Consider the following 15088-nt stretch of genomic DNA (forward strand, 5'->3'; position numbering starts at 1 on the left):
GTTTTATTCTGCTGTGCATAAGGTCGCTACTAACAACAACAACAGTGCTTCAGGAAAAAAGCTACACAAAACAGAGGGAATAGAAGCAAATGCTACTGAATGATGATGTATGAAGGGGATTGTAGTCATTGCAATGAAATGAAATACAACAGGATGAGTGTAAAGCTAAAGTTCTCCCACGTAAACTATTACTCAATTCACAATAAACACTAAGGGGAAAAAAAGGCAGTCATTGGAACAGAATAAGGAGATAGTAAATGGTTTAAAATAAAGAAGATGTGAGGATTGTATCCTTTCACCATACATATTCCATCTGTATGATAAGCAAATAATCCAAAAAGCTATACTATATTAAGAACTGGGCATCAGGACTGAATGAAGACTCATTAACACCATGTGACACAACTTTGCTGATGAGAACTTGAAGAATTTATACAGGAAGATCAAAGACTACAGTCTTCAGTATAGATTACGCAACATAAAGATAACAAAAATCCTCACAACTGGACCGTTAAAAAACAGCAAAATAAACGGAGAAAAGATTGAAATTGTCAAGGATTTCTATTTTACTCGGATCCACAATCAATGCTGGTGGTGTACTGAATTATGTAATATCTCTTCTAATTATTGTCTGGAAACTCCCACCAAACAAATTTCCTTGATAGGTCTGGAAGGCAGGAGAAGATGATGATGGATTATATTATTCAGATGTGAGATTGTTAGATGGCTAATTGTAATTGGTCGATTTTGCCATCCTGCTGGGTATAAAAGGAGCCATTTCAGACGCAGAAGGGGGACTCTCGCTATCTTCAAAAAAGAAGAGCTGGGAGTGGAACACAGCCTTTGGACCCTGAGACCACTGCACATTGAACCTCCTTGACCCAGGGATAGAAAGCTGTGAGACCGGAGCAGTGACAAAGGAGCAGCAGCAGCAGAACCAAGAGCCAGAGCAGGAGACAGAGCAGTGGGCTTCCCAGCCCACAGGACAAGTAAAGCTGAGTGACTCTGGGCAGGAGGCTTGCTTGCAGAGTAGGGTCCCTCCAGGCACTTACTTGGGGGAACTAGGTTTGCTGAGTGCCTTCAGGCTGAAGCTTATAGTGGAGTATATTATATTTATCAGCAGCCCTAAAAGAACTTTGTAATATTAGCAGGGCAGAGAGAGGCTGGCCTGTAAGCACTGATGAGGAGAGGCTATCCTGGTTGGAAGAACTATGTCCTGAACATTTCTGACACTGATTTCTAAGCTGTTAACTTCTATAATAAACCCCATAACTGTGGGTAGGGTCTCTGAGTTCTGGGTGGCCATTGCAATGAAATTTTGAACCCAGCTGAATAGAGTGTAGTGGGAGGTATGGTTGCCGTATTTTGCAATTGGCATCAGGAGTGGGATTCATTGCAATGGTTCAAAACACATGCAAGCATGGGGTTTTCTAAGAGAAAGAACATAGGGACATTACAAGTAAAACTTAACGATTATTCAAAGGCTACTTTAGTTGTTGATAACTATAATGGTTGAAAGGGATGAAGAAATGTTATGTTCCAAACTGAGGGGAGAAAAGCTGCCACTTGAGTCACTTGGGACAAAAGTCAGGCTAAACAAGCTGACTGATAGGAGGCCAGGGCCTACCTGACCCACCCTGCCAGCCAGAGGGCCACAACTGTATGCACATGTGTGATGAAATGGTTATTGAGTATCTTGAATACAGTGAATTTGTAAGCCCACCTCCAGCCTACACTTGATTGAATATGCTAAAGGAAGTTAGGAATTGCACTAAAGAAACAGACTTTTTGTTTTATGCTTTTGTAGAGTAAGGGGCTTAGATGGAAAGCTGAGCCCCACCCAGATGACAGAAAGAACAGGAGGCTTTACTTATGAAGGAAAGACCTGCAGGGGAAAAAAATGACTATTTGGCTTTTTAAATTTCGAGCAAGAAATTTGCCACTGGATACATCAAGTCAGGAAAAGTTTGTCCCTGTCAGAGGAAACGCCATTCTAGGACTTAAAGGAAGCCAGTAAACAGAATCTGCTATGCTCACTGGGGACCATGTGGGTTCACTTGGTGAGTGAAAATGGGGGAGAAGGCACCAATGAAGAGATGGATTGAGAGAGGAGAGGAAGGGCTGGCTGGTCTATAGTTTAGGGAGTTGTGTGGATTCCTGAGCCTACAGGCAGTGATCTAACCCACAAGGACTAGGACTGAAAGAGAGAAAAGGGGCTGGCTATCTGAATTGCAGAAAGCCTCATCTTTCTCCCGCGGAACAGCTGGTAGTTTTGAACTGTTGATTTTGCGGTTCACAGCCCTATTCATGGATTTACAGCCTTGGAAACCCTGTACAGGGTCGCTATGAGTTGGAACCAACTCCACGGCACATAACCAGTAACCACCATCTGAATTGCAGGGACGTGTGTGTGAACTCCCAAGCTTGCAGCTGATACCCATTCAACAAAGCTTGAATGCCTAGGGCTGACTTGATCAGAACCCAACCAAACTCAACCAAACAAGTAATGACTAGAAGAGTGTCCTGTGGTGCAGTGAATTAACATCTCTTCTAGCCATAGTCTGTAATCTTCCACCAAACAAATTTTTCCTGATGGGGTTAAGTAAGAGAAGGTGGGGGAAGATGATGATGGATTATATCATGCAGATGTGAAATATTGGTCAATTTTTCCATTCTTCTGGGTATAAAATGAGCCATCTCAGAAGCAGAAAGGGAATTCTCAACTACCATCAATGAAGAAGGGCCAGAAGTGGAACACATCCTTTGGACCCTGAGACCACTCACAATGAACCTCCTTGACCCAGGAACAGACAGCTGTGACACCGGAGGAGTGACAGAGGAGCGGCAGCAGCAGAACCAAGAGCCAGTGCATGAGGCAGAGCAGTCAGCTTCCCAGCCCACAGGACAAGTAAAGCTGAGTGACTGGGCAGGAGGCTTGCTTGTAGAGTGGGGTGCCTTCAGGCACTTAATTGGGGGAACTAGGTTTGCCAAATGCCTCCAGGCTGAAGCGCATAGTGGAGTAGTATGCCCTATGAACGTTTACCAGCAACCCTAAAAGAACTCTGTAATACTGGCAGGGCAGAGAGAGGGTGGCATGTGGGTACTGCTGAGAAAGGGCTGTTCTGATCGGAAGAACTGTGCCCTGAACATTTCTGGCCACAAAAAGAAAGCTGTTAAATTCCATAATAAACCTCATAACTATGAATATGTTCCCTGAGTCCTGTGTAGCCATTGCAATGAATTATTGAACCCATTTAAATACAGTTCGGTGGGAAACAGAGTTTAGTGCTCTTTGTATTTTTCTGCAATGCTCATGGAAGTAGCAGTCAAGAAATTACATGAATGCTGCATTGGGCAAATGTGCTGAAAAACAGCCCTTTAAGGGTGTCACTTTGAGGACTAAGGTGCGCCTGACGCACACCATGGTATTTTCAATCACCCCATATGCATGCAACAGCTGGACAATGAATAAGGAAGACAAAAGAACTGATGCATTTGAATTATGGTGTTGCTGAAGCATCAGAATATTGAGTACAGCATGGACTACCAGACAATGAATAAATCTGACTTGGGAGAAGTATAGTCAAAATACTCTCCCCAGAAGCAAGTTCAAAGACATGTCATCTCATGTACTTTGAACATGTTATTAGGAGGGGCCAATTCCTGGAGGAGCTCATGCTTGGTAGAGGGTAACTGAAAAAGTGCAAGACCCTCCAGGTGATGGATTGCTACAGTGGCTGTAACAATGGGCTTCAACACAGCTAACACCGTGAGGTCTCTGCAGTATTGGACTCACTACATTGGAAGATATTCAATAGCATTTAACAGCAATAGATCCTCATAGATATTAAAATTTAAAATAAAACTATTGTAATTGGAATGGTACACTATTACTGTTTCAATATTGACCTTGAGTCAGTTCTGACCCACAACTACCTTTGTAAGATTTCCAAGGCTGCAAATCTTTACCAGAGTAGAAAGCCTAATTTCTCCTGTGGAGGGGTTGGTGGGCTTGAACCACCAACCTTGTGGTTTGCAGTCCAGTGCTTATCCTATATCTCTGGAAGATTCACAACAGTCAGGGTATGGCCCTCAGCCTAACAGACACAGAAACCTAATTTGTCAGGAAGACTTACATAAATCAAGCTCATAAACATGAATCAAGTTCATAAAGCCTTATGTATACTACAAGATGGGGGTTGGGAGAAGTCTGCATCTTATTGACAGTGAGAAGCAAAGCTAATACTAGTTAGGGATATGTGTCTCGGGATGGGGGTTTGTGCCTTTCTACCCAAGGGAAATGATCTGGTAATAGAAAAACTAACCTAATAACAGCCTCCAAGTGGATAATTATTATTAAACTGTACACAGTTGCACTCAAATGTAAGAAAATTATGTATAACTTCATGGTTAAGGAGTTTCAAAAATTACAAACCAGCCAATTAACTTGGGTAAGTGGTTAGTTTTAAAATCAGGTAGTGACTAATCAAAGGATCATTTCCTCACCAGAATTAATCTTATAGAACATGTACGTGAATGCAAATTTAATTCTAGTGAAGAAAGACTGAAGCAGTTGTCAATGGTCAGCATGTTGTTCTTAAGTGCTGTCGAGTCAGCTCCAACTCAGTGACCCTGTATAGGGATTCCGAGGAGCGGCTGGTGGGTTTGAACCGCCAACCTGTGCTTCAAACTGACCTTTTCAATGCAATGCATTTATCCTGCAGCACCAATCCTGAATTCCAAGAATTCTACGTGGTAGTGATGGTGATGTGCCGTGGAGTCGGTTCCGACCCATAGTGACCCTGTACAGGGTTTCCGAGGCGGTAAATCTTTACGGGAGCAGAAAGCCTCATTTCTCCCGCGGAACAGCTGGTAGTTTTGAACTGCTGACCGTGGAATGAGGGGTACACAGGGAATACATTATCAATTAAATTCTTTAGGCCAGGGCTCAAAAGAGGGGGGAAAAAAAAGTTAGTTTTAGTTTTTGTTTTTTTCTTTCCCCTTAACAAACTTTTTATTTTGGAATAGTTTTGGATTTAGAGTTATTGCGAACTTTGACAACTTACAAGTGGCACCCGAAATGCTCTCTCAGCCCCGCTCCTGCTTCTGACGTGTTGGGGTTTAGCCAGAACCTAGTTTTCCCAGCTCACCCTCACATTTGTACCGGAAGCACAGCTCGCTTCAAACTTCACCGCCGTACACAACTGGGTCAGGAGTCACAGTCCTGAAACCTCAACCCGGAAGCCCTCGCACTCGCTCGGCTCCTCGTCAGAGATGCGCCCAGCCCTGGGCCACGTGGCTCCTCCAACTCCCTCCAGGGCCGAAAGCGGAGTCTGTGGGACAGCAGACGCTCCATAGCGCGCGGACACTTTCATGGCAGCTAGGACAGCGGTCCACCTTCATGCTCCTCCTCCCAAGGAAGGCAGGTTTCCGCAGTCAACAGTTTGTCAAACGTCTAAATCACTGAATTACACACATAGGCGCACATGTGTGACGGCAGTTTATTGTGCAAAGCACACACCTACACACAGCCCAGGGGCAGCCCCCGGCGTGGCGTCCGTCCCACACCTTAGAGGCAGTTCGTCCAGCCGCATAACGCACGTGGGCGGGGCACGCTTGCGCGAGGACGTCCATCCTGGGAGCGCGCGCGCTGTCGCTGAACTGCTTGTGGTGGGAGTTGAGCGCTATGGCCCGGACTGAGGGGTTTGAGACGGCGTCACACCCTGTACTTGCGGTCCTCACTGCCAAGTCCTCTGTCCACTCTTCGTCATGAGAGGTCAGGTCTGGGAAAAGAGGGAAGAGGAGGCGGGGGGCAGCTGCGGCTGAGGGCTTTTGGCAAGAACTGGGATACCCGAAGCTCGGGAATTCCGGAAGATTTGTTTGCGTTTCGTTTTCTTCCTTTTTTGTATTCTGATCGGGTGGGTGGAGAAGTGGCAGGGTTCTGAATTTCTATCTATGAAAAAGACACGGCCCCAGGCAACGTCAGTCTTCAGAGATCTGAGGAAATAAATAGGACCCTTGGTGTCGGAGCAGTAAAAACCAAACATCCATGTGATAACCGCAAAAATATTGAAACCTAAATGTTTCAATGAATGACACAGAACAAGCTCTGACGTCCACCCCCGTTTCCTCAGTCTTGGGTGGTCGTTGGCTTGTCGGCAGCCTCCCTGGCAGCACCTCTCACCCGCACCATGTTGGCCCCTTTAATAGGCTGTGTAGCTTCCTTATTCAGAGCGTCATCTGGCAATTCTAGCTCCCAACTATCCCTATTTTTAAGGTATTTAAATAACATTTTTTTCTTAGGGGGGTGTAGTCTCTTGGTGGTACCATTAATTACTGGAAGCTTTATTTAACTTAGGAAAAGCTTCTTCAGCATAAAACTAATATTGTAGGTCAACTCAGTGAAATGTTGCCGATTGCCATTTACCCATGAGGATATTTAATTTAAGGTTTTAAGACAATGTGTTTTTCTTCCTTGTATTTCCAAGCTTCAAAGAATACTGACTCATAAACTGATCCAACCGGGCAGAGTGAATGTTCTTTAGTTTTTAAGTACTATTGGACTCCTGGTGTGGGACAAATATCATCAGCACTGGGCAAGATTGGCAGTTCAAAGCCACCAGCTGCTCCTGCAGGGTCGCTATCAGTCGGAACCGACTCAACGCAACAGCACTTAACTAATACTCATTAACATATGCTGAGCATGTATATGACAGTTTTGCAATTTTCATATGTCACTAAAGAACTGGAAGTTTTGTTTTTTAGCAAATTTTCCTTATAAGTTTGTGTAGGGCACCAGAGCCTTTGGCATTAAAGGAGGAGTCTAGTAAACAAATAAAATAATTCATCTACTGTAATTTATAGCTCTAACCTTTACCCTGGAGTCCTGGTTTGGTGCTGTGGGTTAATGTGCCAGACTGTGAAGTTGTTTGAACTGCAAGGTCAGCAGTTCAAGCTCACCAGCAACTCCTTGAAAACCCTATACAGGGGTTGCTATGGGTTGGAATCAACTCTACGGCACCTAACAATCTTTGTAGTCCTAGTGTGGCACTGTGGGTTAATGCACTGGACTGCAAAGTTGGTTTGAACCACAAGGTAAGCGGTTCAAGCTCACCAGCTGCTCCTTGAAAACACTATTACAGGGTCACTGTAAGTTGGAACTGACTCGATGACACTTAACAGCAACTGTAATTATCAGTTGCCCCTTTACTCAATAAAGGATACATCCACTGCTGGCAAGTGGATTCCGACTCACAGCAATCATATAGGACAGAGTAGAATTGCTACTTTGGGTTTCCTAGGTAATAATGTTCACAGAAGCAGACAGCCTCAACTTTCAACTGCAAAGCAGCTGGTTGGTTTAAAATGCCACCTTTAAGGTCAGCAGCTCAATGCTTAACCCACTGCACCACCAGGGCTCCTAAAGGATAGCTGTTGTGTTGTTAAGTGCTATTAGTTCTGCCTCATAGTGACCCTGTATAGAGCTGAGGAGCAACAGGTGGGTTTGAACCATGGACCTTGCAGTTAGCAGTGCATTGCTTACCCTACAGCGCCACACCAGGGCTCCATATTATCTGTATTGTCCTATTCATTTAGAGTATTTTCTATGATTTGATTTTTAGGGGACAGCTTCCTAAAAGAAATTTGGATCAGAGAAAAAGTATTCAAGGACCATGCAAGCTAACTGTAGCCAACTGCACAGTCCTCCAGGAACTGTAGGCAGTGAGGAGGTCTCAGCCTCCCAATGTGTCCATACAACAAGAATGACAGGAGAAGGATCGTGTCTTCATTCTGGAGATGTTCATATCCAAATAAACTCCATACCTAAAGAATATGTCGAAAATCCAAGCTCTAGAAATACAAGGTCAGGTGTCCACAGCTGTACCCACGGATGTGTACATAGTCGCTTACGAAGTCACTCGCAAGGTGAAGCAAGACAACCAGATGATATGACCACAGAGTCTGGAGAACATGGCAACTCCTTCTCAGAATTTCACTATATCTTCAAGTGGTTGCAAAAAAGTCTTCCATATATTTTGATTCTGAGTGTCAAACTTCTTATGAAGCATATAACAGGTAGGACATAAGAAAACATTGACTTAATTGTTAAAGTCAGTTCATTTTCTTTCTTTCTTTTTTTTGTAATCTACTTTAACCCCGTGCATTTCTTTTACTTATTTTTCTGTTAGAATTTTAAATTGTATGTTTACTTTTAATTCATGCCACTATTAGTTTATATATACCTCTTTGGGTTTTTTTTTTTTCCTTTAAATTAACTGAAACTTATTTTCTAACAGGAATTTCTCTTGGAATTGGGCTGCTTACAACCTTTATGTATGCAAACAAAAGCATTGTAAATCAGGTTTTTCTAAGAGTAAGTATAACAAGCAAACTATTAAATGTTTCTCACTGTAGAATTCCATATTTACTTTTAAGAGAAATAGAAAATAATTTGACAAATTTAAATACATTGTAGCATTCATACTGTACTAAAAATGAGCCCTGGTAATGTCCTGGGTTACAAGTTGGACTGTTAACCCCAAGGTCAGCAGTTCCAATCTACCAGCCCCTCCATAAGAGAAAGTTGAAGCTTTGTGCTTCTGTAAAGATTTATAGTCTCAGAAACCTACACAGGCTCACTATGAGTCAGAACCGACTCCATGGCACACAACCACCACCACAGTATACTAAATTTCATATAAGAAAGTAACTGGAATAAATTATGTTTTAATGTTAAATTCCTTCCCCCTATTTTTTGTGGTTGTTTGGTTCCTGTTAGAGGGGGAGAAAAAACTAGGTGGAGGGATTCAGAAGTTCAGCACACACTATTTGATTTGATTTGGCAAGTGTTTCATGCTTTATGAATCAGTTTGACCATACCAAACCCACTGCCATCAAGTGGATTCTGACTCCTACTGACCCTATCGACAGAGAATGACTCCATAGCATTTCTGAGGCTGTAAAACATGACAGAAACACAATGTCTCATCTTTCTCCTGTGGAGCTGTTGCTGGGTTCTAACTTCACCCTTTAGTTAGCTGCCCAATGCTTAACCCACCATATCACCAGGGCTCCTTTGACAATACTAAGTAGTAACAAAGGAGTTATGGTGACCCAGTAGCTAAGCATTTGAAAGGCCAGCTGCTCCATGGAAGAAAGATGTGACAATCTATTACTATAAAGATTTACAGTCTTGGGAAACCTTGTGGGGCAGTTCTCCTATACAGTTGCTGTGAATTAGAATCAACTTGACGGCATACAACAAAAACAAGTTATGAGGTATGTGTTTTATAAACTGCTGTCACTGAGTCAGTTTTCACTTGTGGTGACCCTGTGTATTACAGAGTACAACTGCTCCATAGGGCTTTCTTGACTATAATCGTCACAGTACCAAATTACCAATGTTTTCTTCCACGGAGCTGCTTGGTAGGTTCAAACCACCAACCTTTAGGTTGTTGTTGTTCAGTGCCATCAGGTTTGTTCTGGTACATAGCGACCCTGTACAGGATTTCTGAGGCTGTAAATCTTTGTGGGAGCAGAAAACCTCCTTTTCCCATAGAGCAGTTGGTGGGTTTGAACTGCTAAACTTGTACTTCACAGTCCAGTGCTTATCCTACAGAGCCAAACTTTGCATCACCCATAGACCTACTAAATAATGTAATAATTAATAAAAACTTTGGCTGTTGCACTATTTTAAACAAAACAAAATGAAAACCCCACTAACTTCTAATTGATCCCAACTCAGACCCTATAGGACAGAGTAGAACTGTCCCATTGCGTTTCCAAGGTTATAAATCTTTATGGAAGCAGTCTGCCACACCTTTCTCGCAAGGAGTAGCAGGTGGGTTCAAACTGCTGACCTTCAGTTAGCAGCCGAGAGCTTAACCACTGTCACACCAGGGTCTCATTGCACTATTGTGTTGTTCCATGCCAGTCAAATCAGTTCTGATTCACAGCTACCTTGTAGGGTTTCTAAGGCTGTAAATCTTTATGGGCGCAAATAGCCTCTTCTATCTCCTCTGGAGTGGCTGGTGGGATTAAAATGCCAACTGTGTGGTTATCAGTGCAGTCCATGCTTATCCTACACCATTACCAGTGCTTATCTGCACTATAGGATTTAAAATACATAAAATGTACCATTAAATAAATGAGTATAGGATTGTTTAGATTTCTCTTAGAGAAATATAAGTCAAGAAGTTTTTCCATGACATAAATTACAGAAGAATTCTGTTCTGTAAATTGTTGGAAAAAATAGTATTGATTTATAAATTTTTACTTTAAGACAACTTTGAAAAAGCTGTATCTGTGTAAAAGATCTTGCATTCTTCCTGGACATTTGTAGTCAAACCTGTCAAACTATAAAAATTTAATTCAGGGTTTAAAACTAGTAAAACTTTTATGAATTAAACTAGCAATTAAATTTTTTTACCTTAACAGTCAGATCAAACAAATTGTTTTATTAAATATTTAGAGTCTGAATTTAAAAAAATATATACTTACAAACCTTGACCAGAATTTGCTTTTGAAGTAGGCACATAAATGGGTACACAGGTAAATTTTTTTGCTCTCGGTTACGTCCTTGATGTCAATTTACAAAAGATATGTTGTTGTTGTTAAAAGTACTGTGGAGTCACTTCCAACTCATAGTGACCCTGCACAGTGTTTCTGAGGCTATAAATCTTAACAGGAGCAGAAAGCCTCATCTTTCTCCTGCGGAACGGCTGATAGTTTCCAACTGCTGACCTTGAGGTTAGCAGCCAGATTCGTAACCACTACGCTACCAGACAGAGTTCCTTACAAAAGATAATAGCTTCTTTGAAAACAGGTGAAGAAATTGCATACAATGAAGAAATTTTGCTTTTTACACAGTGAATCAAGTTTTATCTTTAAATGAGTTTTGTTCATTGAAATATAAAATATGATGTAGAATTTAGCAGCCATGCTATATTTTAAGATTCTAATCTACAAAAATACTAAATGAATAAATTATTCATTAAAGTAAAAGATTAATGATATTTTAAATTCTAAAAATTGTTTCTTTTTCAGGAAAGGTGCTCTAAGATTCAATGTGCTTGGTTACTGGTATTCTTAGCAGGATCATCTGTTCTTTTATACTACACCTTTCATTCTCAGTCGCTTCATTACAGGTAATTAGAACCCAAGTACACAATCACATTTTTATGTAATTATATATCCCATAGTATTTGTATATATCTTGCTCACATATAATACTTCATTTTTACCTGTCTCCATGCAAAATTGAAAGCTAAGAGTCGTATTCAGCTTTGTATCCCAATGCCTTGGCAAATAGCAGATACTTAGTTTTTTTAGTTTTTGTTTCTTATGTTGTTGTTTCGTGCCATCAAGTCAGTTTCAACTCATAGTGACTCTGTATAGGTTTTTCAAGGAGCAGCTGGTGGGTTTGAACCACACACTTGTGGTTCACAGACCAGTTCTTAACAGAAGTTTCTATAATCTATGTTTATTAAGTACCACAACAGCGGGAGTGTTCTGAATTTTCAGCTTTAATCAGATAACTAATTTCAGTTGGAGAGTTATAAACAAATATGGGATACAGTTTGGAGATGGAGCCAATCACATTAATGAATTTGATTAAGATGAGGTGGGGAAAAATCAAGGATGACCCAAGGGTGCTTGGGTCTGAACAACTGGTCTTAACAACTGGACGGAAAGACTGGAGAAGGAATTGGTTTTGAAGGGAAAACCAGCAATTTGAATGTATTAAGAGGCCAAGTAGAACTGTTAAAGAAAGTGGTTAGATAATATTTGGAGCTCAGGTTAGAGGTTGTTGTTAAATGCCACTGAGTAGGTTCTGACCCATAGCAACCATGTATAGGGTTTCCAAGGAGCGGCTAATGAGGTTGAATCACTGACCTTACAGTTCAAACTGACTTTGCAGTCTAGTTTTTTAACCCAGTGTCGCTCTAGGGTAGAGGTTAGGGCTATAAATCATGGTATTTAGCACATGGTTAACTGATGGTTCTGACCAGGAAAAGTATATATAAAGAGGGTCCAGAACTGGACATACCTAAAATGAAAAGGTAGGACAGGAGGAACAGCAAAAGAACCCTCAATGACATATAAGAACTGGGAGAGTTCAGTGGTGTCACAAATCTAGAAGATGTTTTGAGGGAAGATGGAAGAAGAGAAATGACCTTTGAATTTATTATCAACTCCTTATTGATGTGGACAAAAACAATTCATTGGAAAGTAGGGGATGGAATCCTTGTTGGAGTTGGTTGATTAGAAAATGGTAGAACCCAGTATGAATTTTTATATATATACAGGCTAGAAAGGTGGCAACCATCACAAGCTAGGAACACTACATTTATTTTTCTTATTCTATAAAGATTTGAAATTCAAAACATTTAGAGAAGTCTCTTTAAAATAATTTCCCACTATATTTATGTGAAATCTAGCATTGGCTTGCCTGTGTTGCATTTTTTATTGAAGTAAAATACATAGTGTCATATTTTTAAACTCCTATCGTATGTTACTGTAGTAAATTTTTGTTTTTTATCTTGGTAGCTTAATTTTTTTAAAACCTACTTTGGACCATTTGAACTTCTGGGAAATATTTTGGATTGTTGGAATTACAGACTTCATTCTGAAATTCATTTTCATGAGCTTAAAATGCTTTATTTTATTGGTGCCTTCTTCCATCATGCCTTTCAAATCAAAGGTAAGAAACTAACTTGTTTTATTCGAAGAATGTTAGCAAACACATATATGTTATGTAGTATTCCTTTTAAGTGACTCCTTTTACAATTTTTTAGTTTATTAATTAACCTAATTTTAATTATCTACGTTATCTCAGATTGGCAACTGTTTGCTCAAGGACTTTAAATATTAACCTATTCTTGTAAAATCAGAGTTATATGGGGACTTCATAAAGTCTGTGAAAAAATGGAATGAAAAGGTATTGGAATTTTTCTACGAAACTTTTTGAAGCCCTTATATTTGGTTCCAAATAATCTAAAAATCAGTGCCCTGTATCATATATCAGAAAATACTTAGATTTCTTCTCCTCCAGGGCATTATCAAATGATAATGGTAACTATGCATTTTTTCATTGCCTTCCATTCTCATAAATGCTTTAATACAAAGCTTTGTGACCAAAAGAACATATAATTAGTTTTATTTATAATATACAGAAAACATTTTCAGTTTTTCTGTAGAAATTCTTTGACAGCAAACCACTCATGGTTATAATGTTAGAACCAGATTGAGGTTAATTAATGGTTATAATGTTCTCAGGCTGAAAATGAAATATTTGTGCAATGTATATATCTAAATTGAGTAGCTCTTTTTTTGTGTGTGTGTGTTTTTTTTTTTTAGGGTTTCTGGTATATGCTTTTAGAAGAATTATGTCAGTATTACCGAACTTTTGTTCCAATACCGGTTTGGTTTCGTTACCTTATAAGCTTTGGGGACTTTGGGAATGTAATTAGATGGAGTCTTGGAATATTGCTGGCTTTACTCTACCTCATACTGAAAGTAGGTATCATCAGAAAGCTCCATGTCATCGCATAATGACTCATTTGATTAGAATTTACACACGACTATTTCCCCTTTCTTAAAACTATTTTCCAGTTTGTTTTGTATTCATACCAGTAACTTGAAGTAATGACAGGATTTTTATCTATTTAAAATTAAAGAAATGGAAATGTATTTTCAGTTCTTAGTTTTTATTGGCCTTAAGGGAGGGTGGAAAGTGAATCTCAACATAACACGGAATACCTAATTGGGGAAACAAGTGGTATAGACAATACCCATCACCAACAGTACCATTAGTTATACTCAAAATTCTCAAACTAGTGGAGTTTCCTGTCCTGTTTTTTCTGCCTATTTTCTTCAACTTAATCACTTTATGAAACTTTAAAATCCAAGTAAATTAACATGTGAACCAGGTAAAATTGCTTTAATCTCTTCTTGGTTTTTGGTATAGTTGAGTTAAATTTGTGTTTGTCATGATCAAATTATAATTCTCAAGGTATTGAGATGTACTTCAGCATGGTTAAGATTTGGCTTAAATCTATAAATTGAGTAAAATATTCATTAATTGGACTTTAGCTGTGTTATAGTGAGATTTAGGTTAAATATCAGGATTTTATATTAAGGGATTAAAGCTTTGATATTTTTTGAATTAATAAATTATCTCTTCTTTATTCCCTATTTCAGCTTTTGGACTTTTTTAGACACCTGAAAACTTTCAGACAGGTTTTACGAATATTTTTTACAAGACCAGTAAGTACTTTTTATCAGCTAAGGGAAAAACACTTTTACTTACTTCATTTAAAAATTATTTTTAGTTTGGCAGTTTTAGAAGTATGGATTTCATGATTAGCTGATCTTTTGAGATTCCTCTTCTAGTACTTTAACACTTGGACTGTAAAAATATGGGAATTTTATATCTATAATCAGTTTCTTAAAAACAGACACCTTAGTTGTTGCAATGTGTTTGGATATGTTTCTTGTCCAATGTTGACATTCTTAAAGGTTTATAAACATTCACTTAGAAATCTTTTGTTCCTCTTCCTTTTCTAATCCACAAATGGTAGCTTCATATATCTCTTGTTAATGCTTTAGTTTTTATGAAACTGATTTCATTGTAATTATGTACAAGAGGATTCAAAGTTAGTAGAAATATCCACTATTCTATTCCATTTGTCTATGAACTTTTTGAAGCCCCTTGTATATGCAAAAAGCTTATTACCAAAAAATCACATCTCTTGCAGTTTTCTTCCTGGAGGAAATTTCTCTGCTAGTACTTAATTCTCTATATACAAATATATTTACAGCATGAAATTTAACAACAAATTGAGATTCTAATGGTAATTATAAACTTGATTACAAAGTGATTCTATTGATGTAACAGATTGCAGAGAAAGTATCATAAATCAGGGTAATTTGCTAATCAGACCAGGCCCCAAAGGTTTGCAGTCCATAGGTAATCACCACATCTCAGCATTGGTTCCTCAACTTAGGTCTCTATTAGACCCACAAACAGTCAAAGATCAGGGGAACTGACTGACATGAATGCCAACCTAATAATGTATTGTTTTAT

The 15088-nt window shown here is 39.5% G+C and overlaps 1 protein-coding gene across 1 annotated transcript in view; it reads left to right on the plus strand.

The window, feature by feature from the left end:
• Positions 1-7622: 7622 nt before the first annotated feature.
• The window catches only part of RNFT1 (ring finger protein, transmembrane 1), a 9233-nt gene continuing 1767 nt past the window's right edge, over positions 7623-15088 (plus strand). The window contains exons 1-6 of the mRNA XM_006832363.1: positions 7623-8076; positions 8298-8374; positions 11047-11147; positions 12550-12703; positions 13360-13518; positions 14203-14268. Coding sequence (XP_006832426.1) covers positions 7674-8076; positions 8298-8374; positions 11047-11147; positions 12550-12703; positions 13360-13518; positions 14203-14268 — 960 coding nt within the window. The 5' untranslated portion in view covers positions 7623-7673. The remainder of the gene's footprint in view (positions 8077-8297; positions 8375-11046; positions 11148-12549; positions 12704-13359; positions 13519-14202; positions 14269-15088) is intronic.

The sequence above is a fragment of the Chrysochloris asiatica genome, unplaced genomic scaffold, assembly GCF_000296735.1.
Source record: "Chrysochloris asiatica unplaced genomic scaffold, ChrAsi1.0 scaffold00007, whole genome shotgun sequence".
In the NCBI taxonomy this organism is placed as follows: domain Eukaryota; kingdom Metazoa; phylum Chordata; class Mammalia; order Afrosoricida; family Chrysochloridae; genus Chrysochloris; species Chrysochloris asiatica.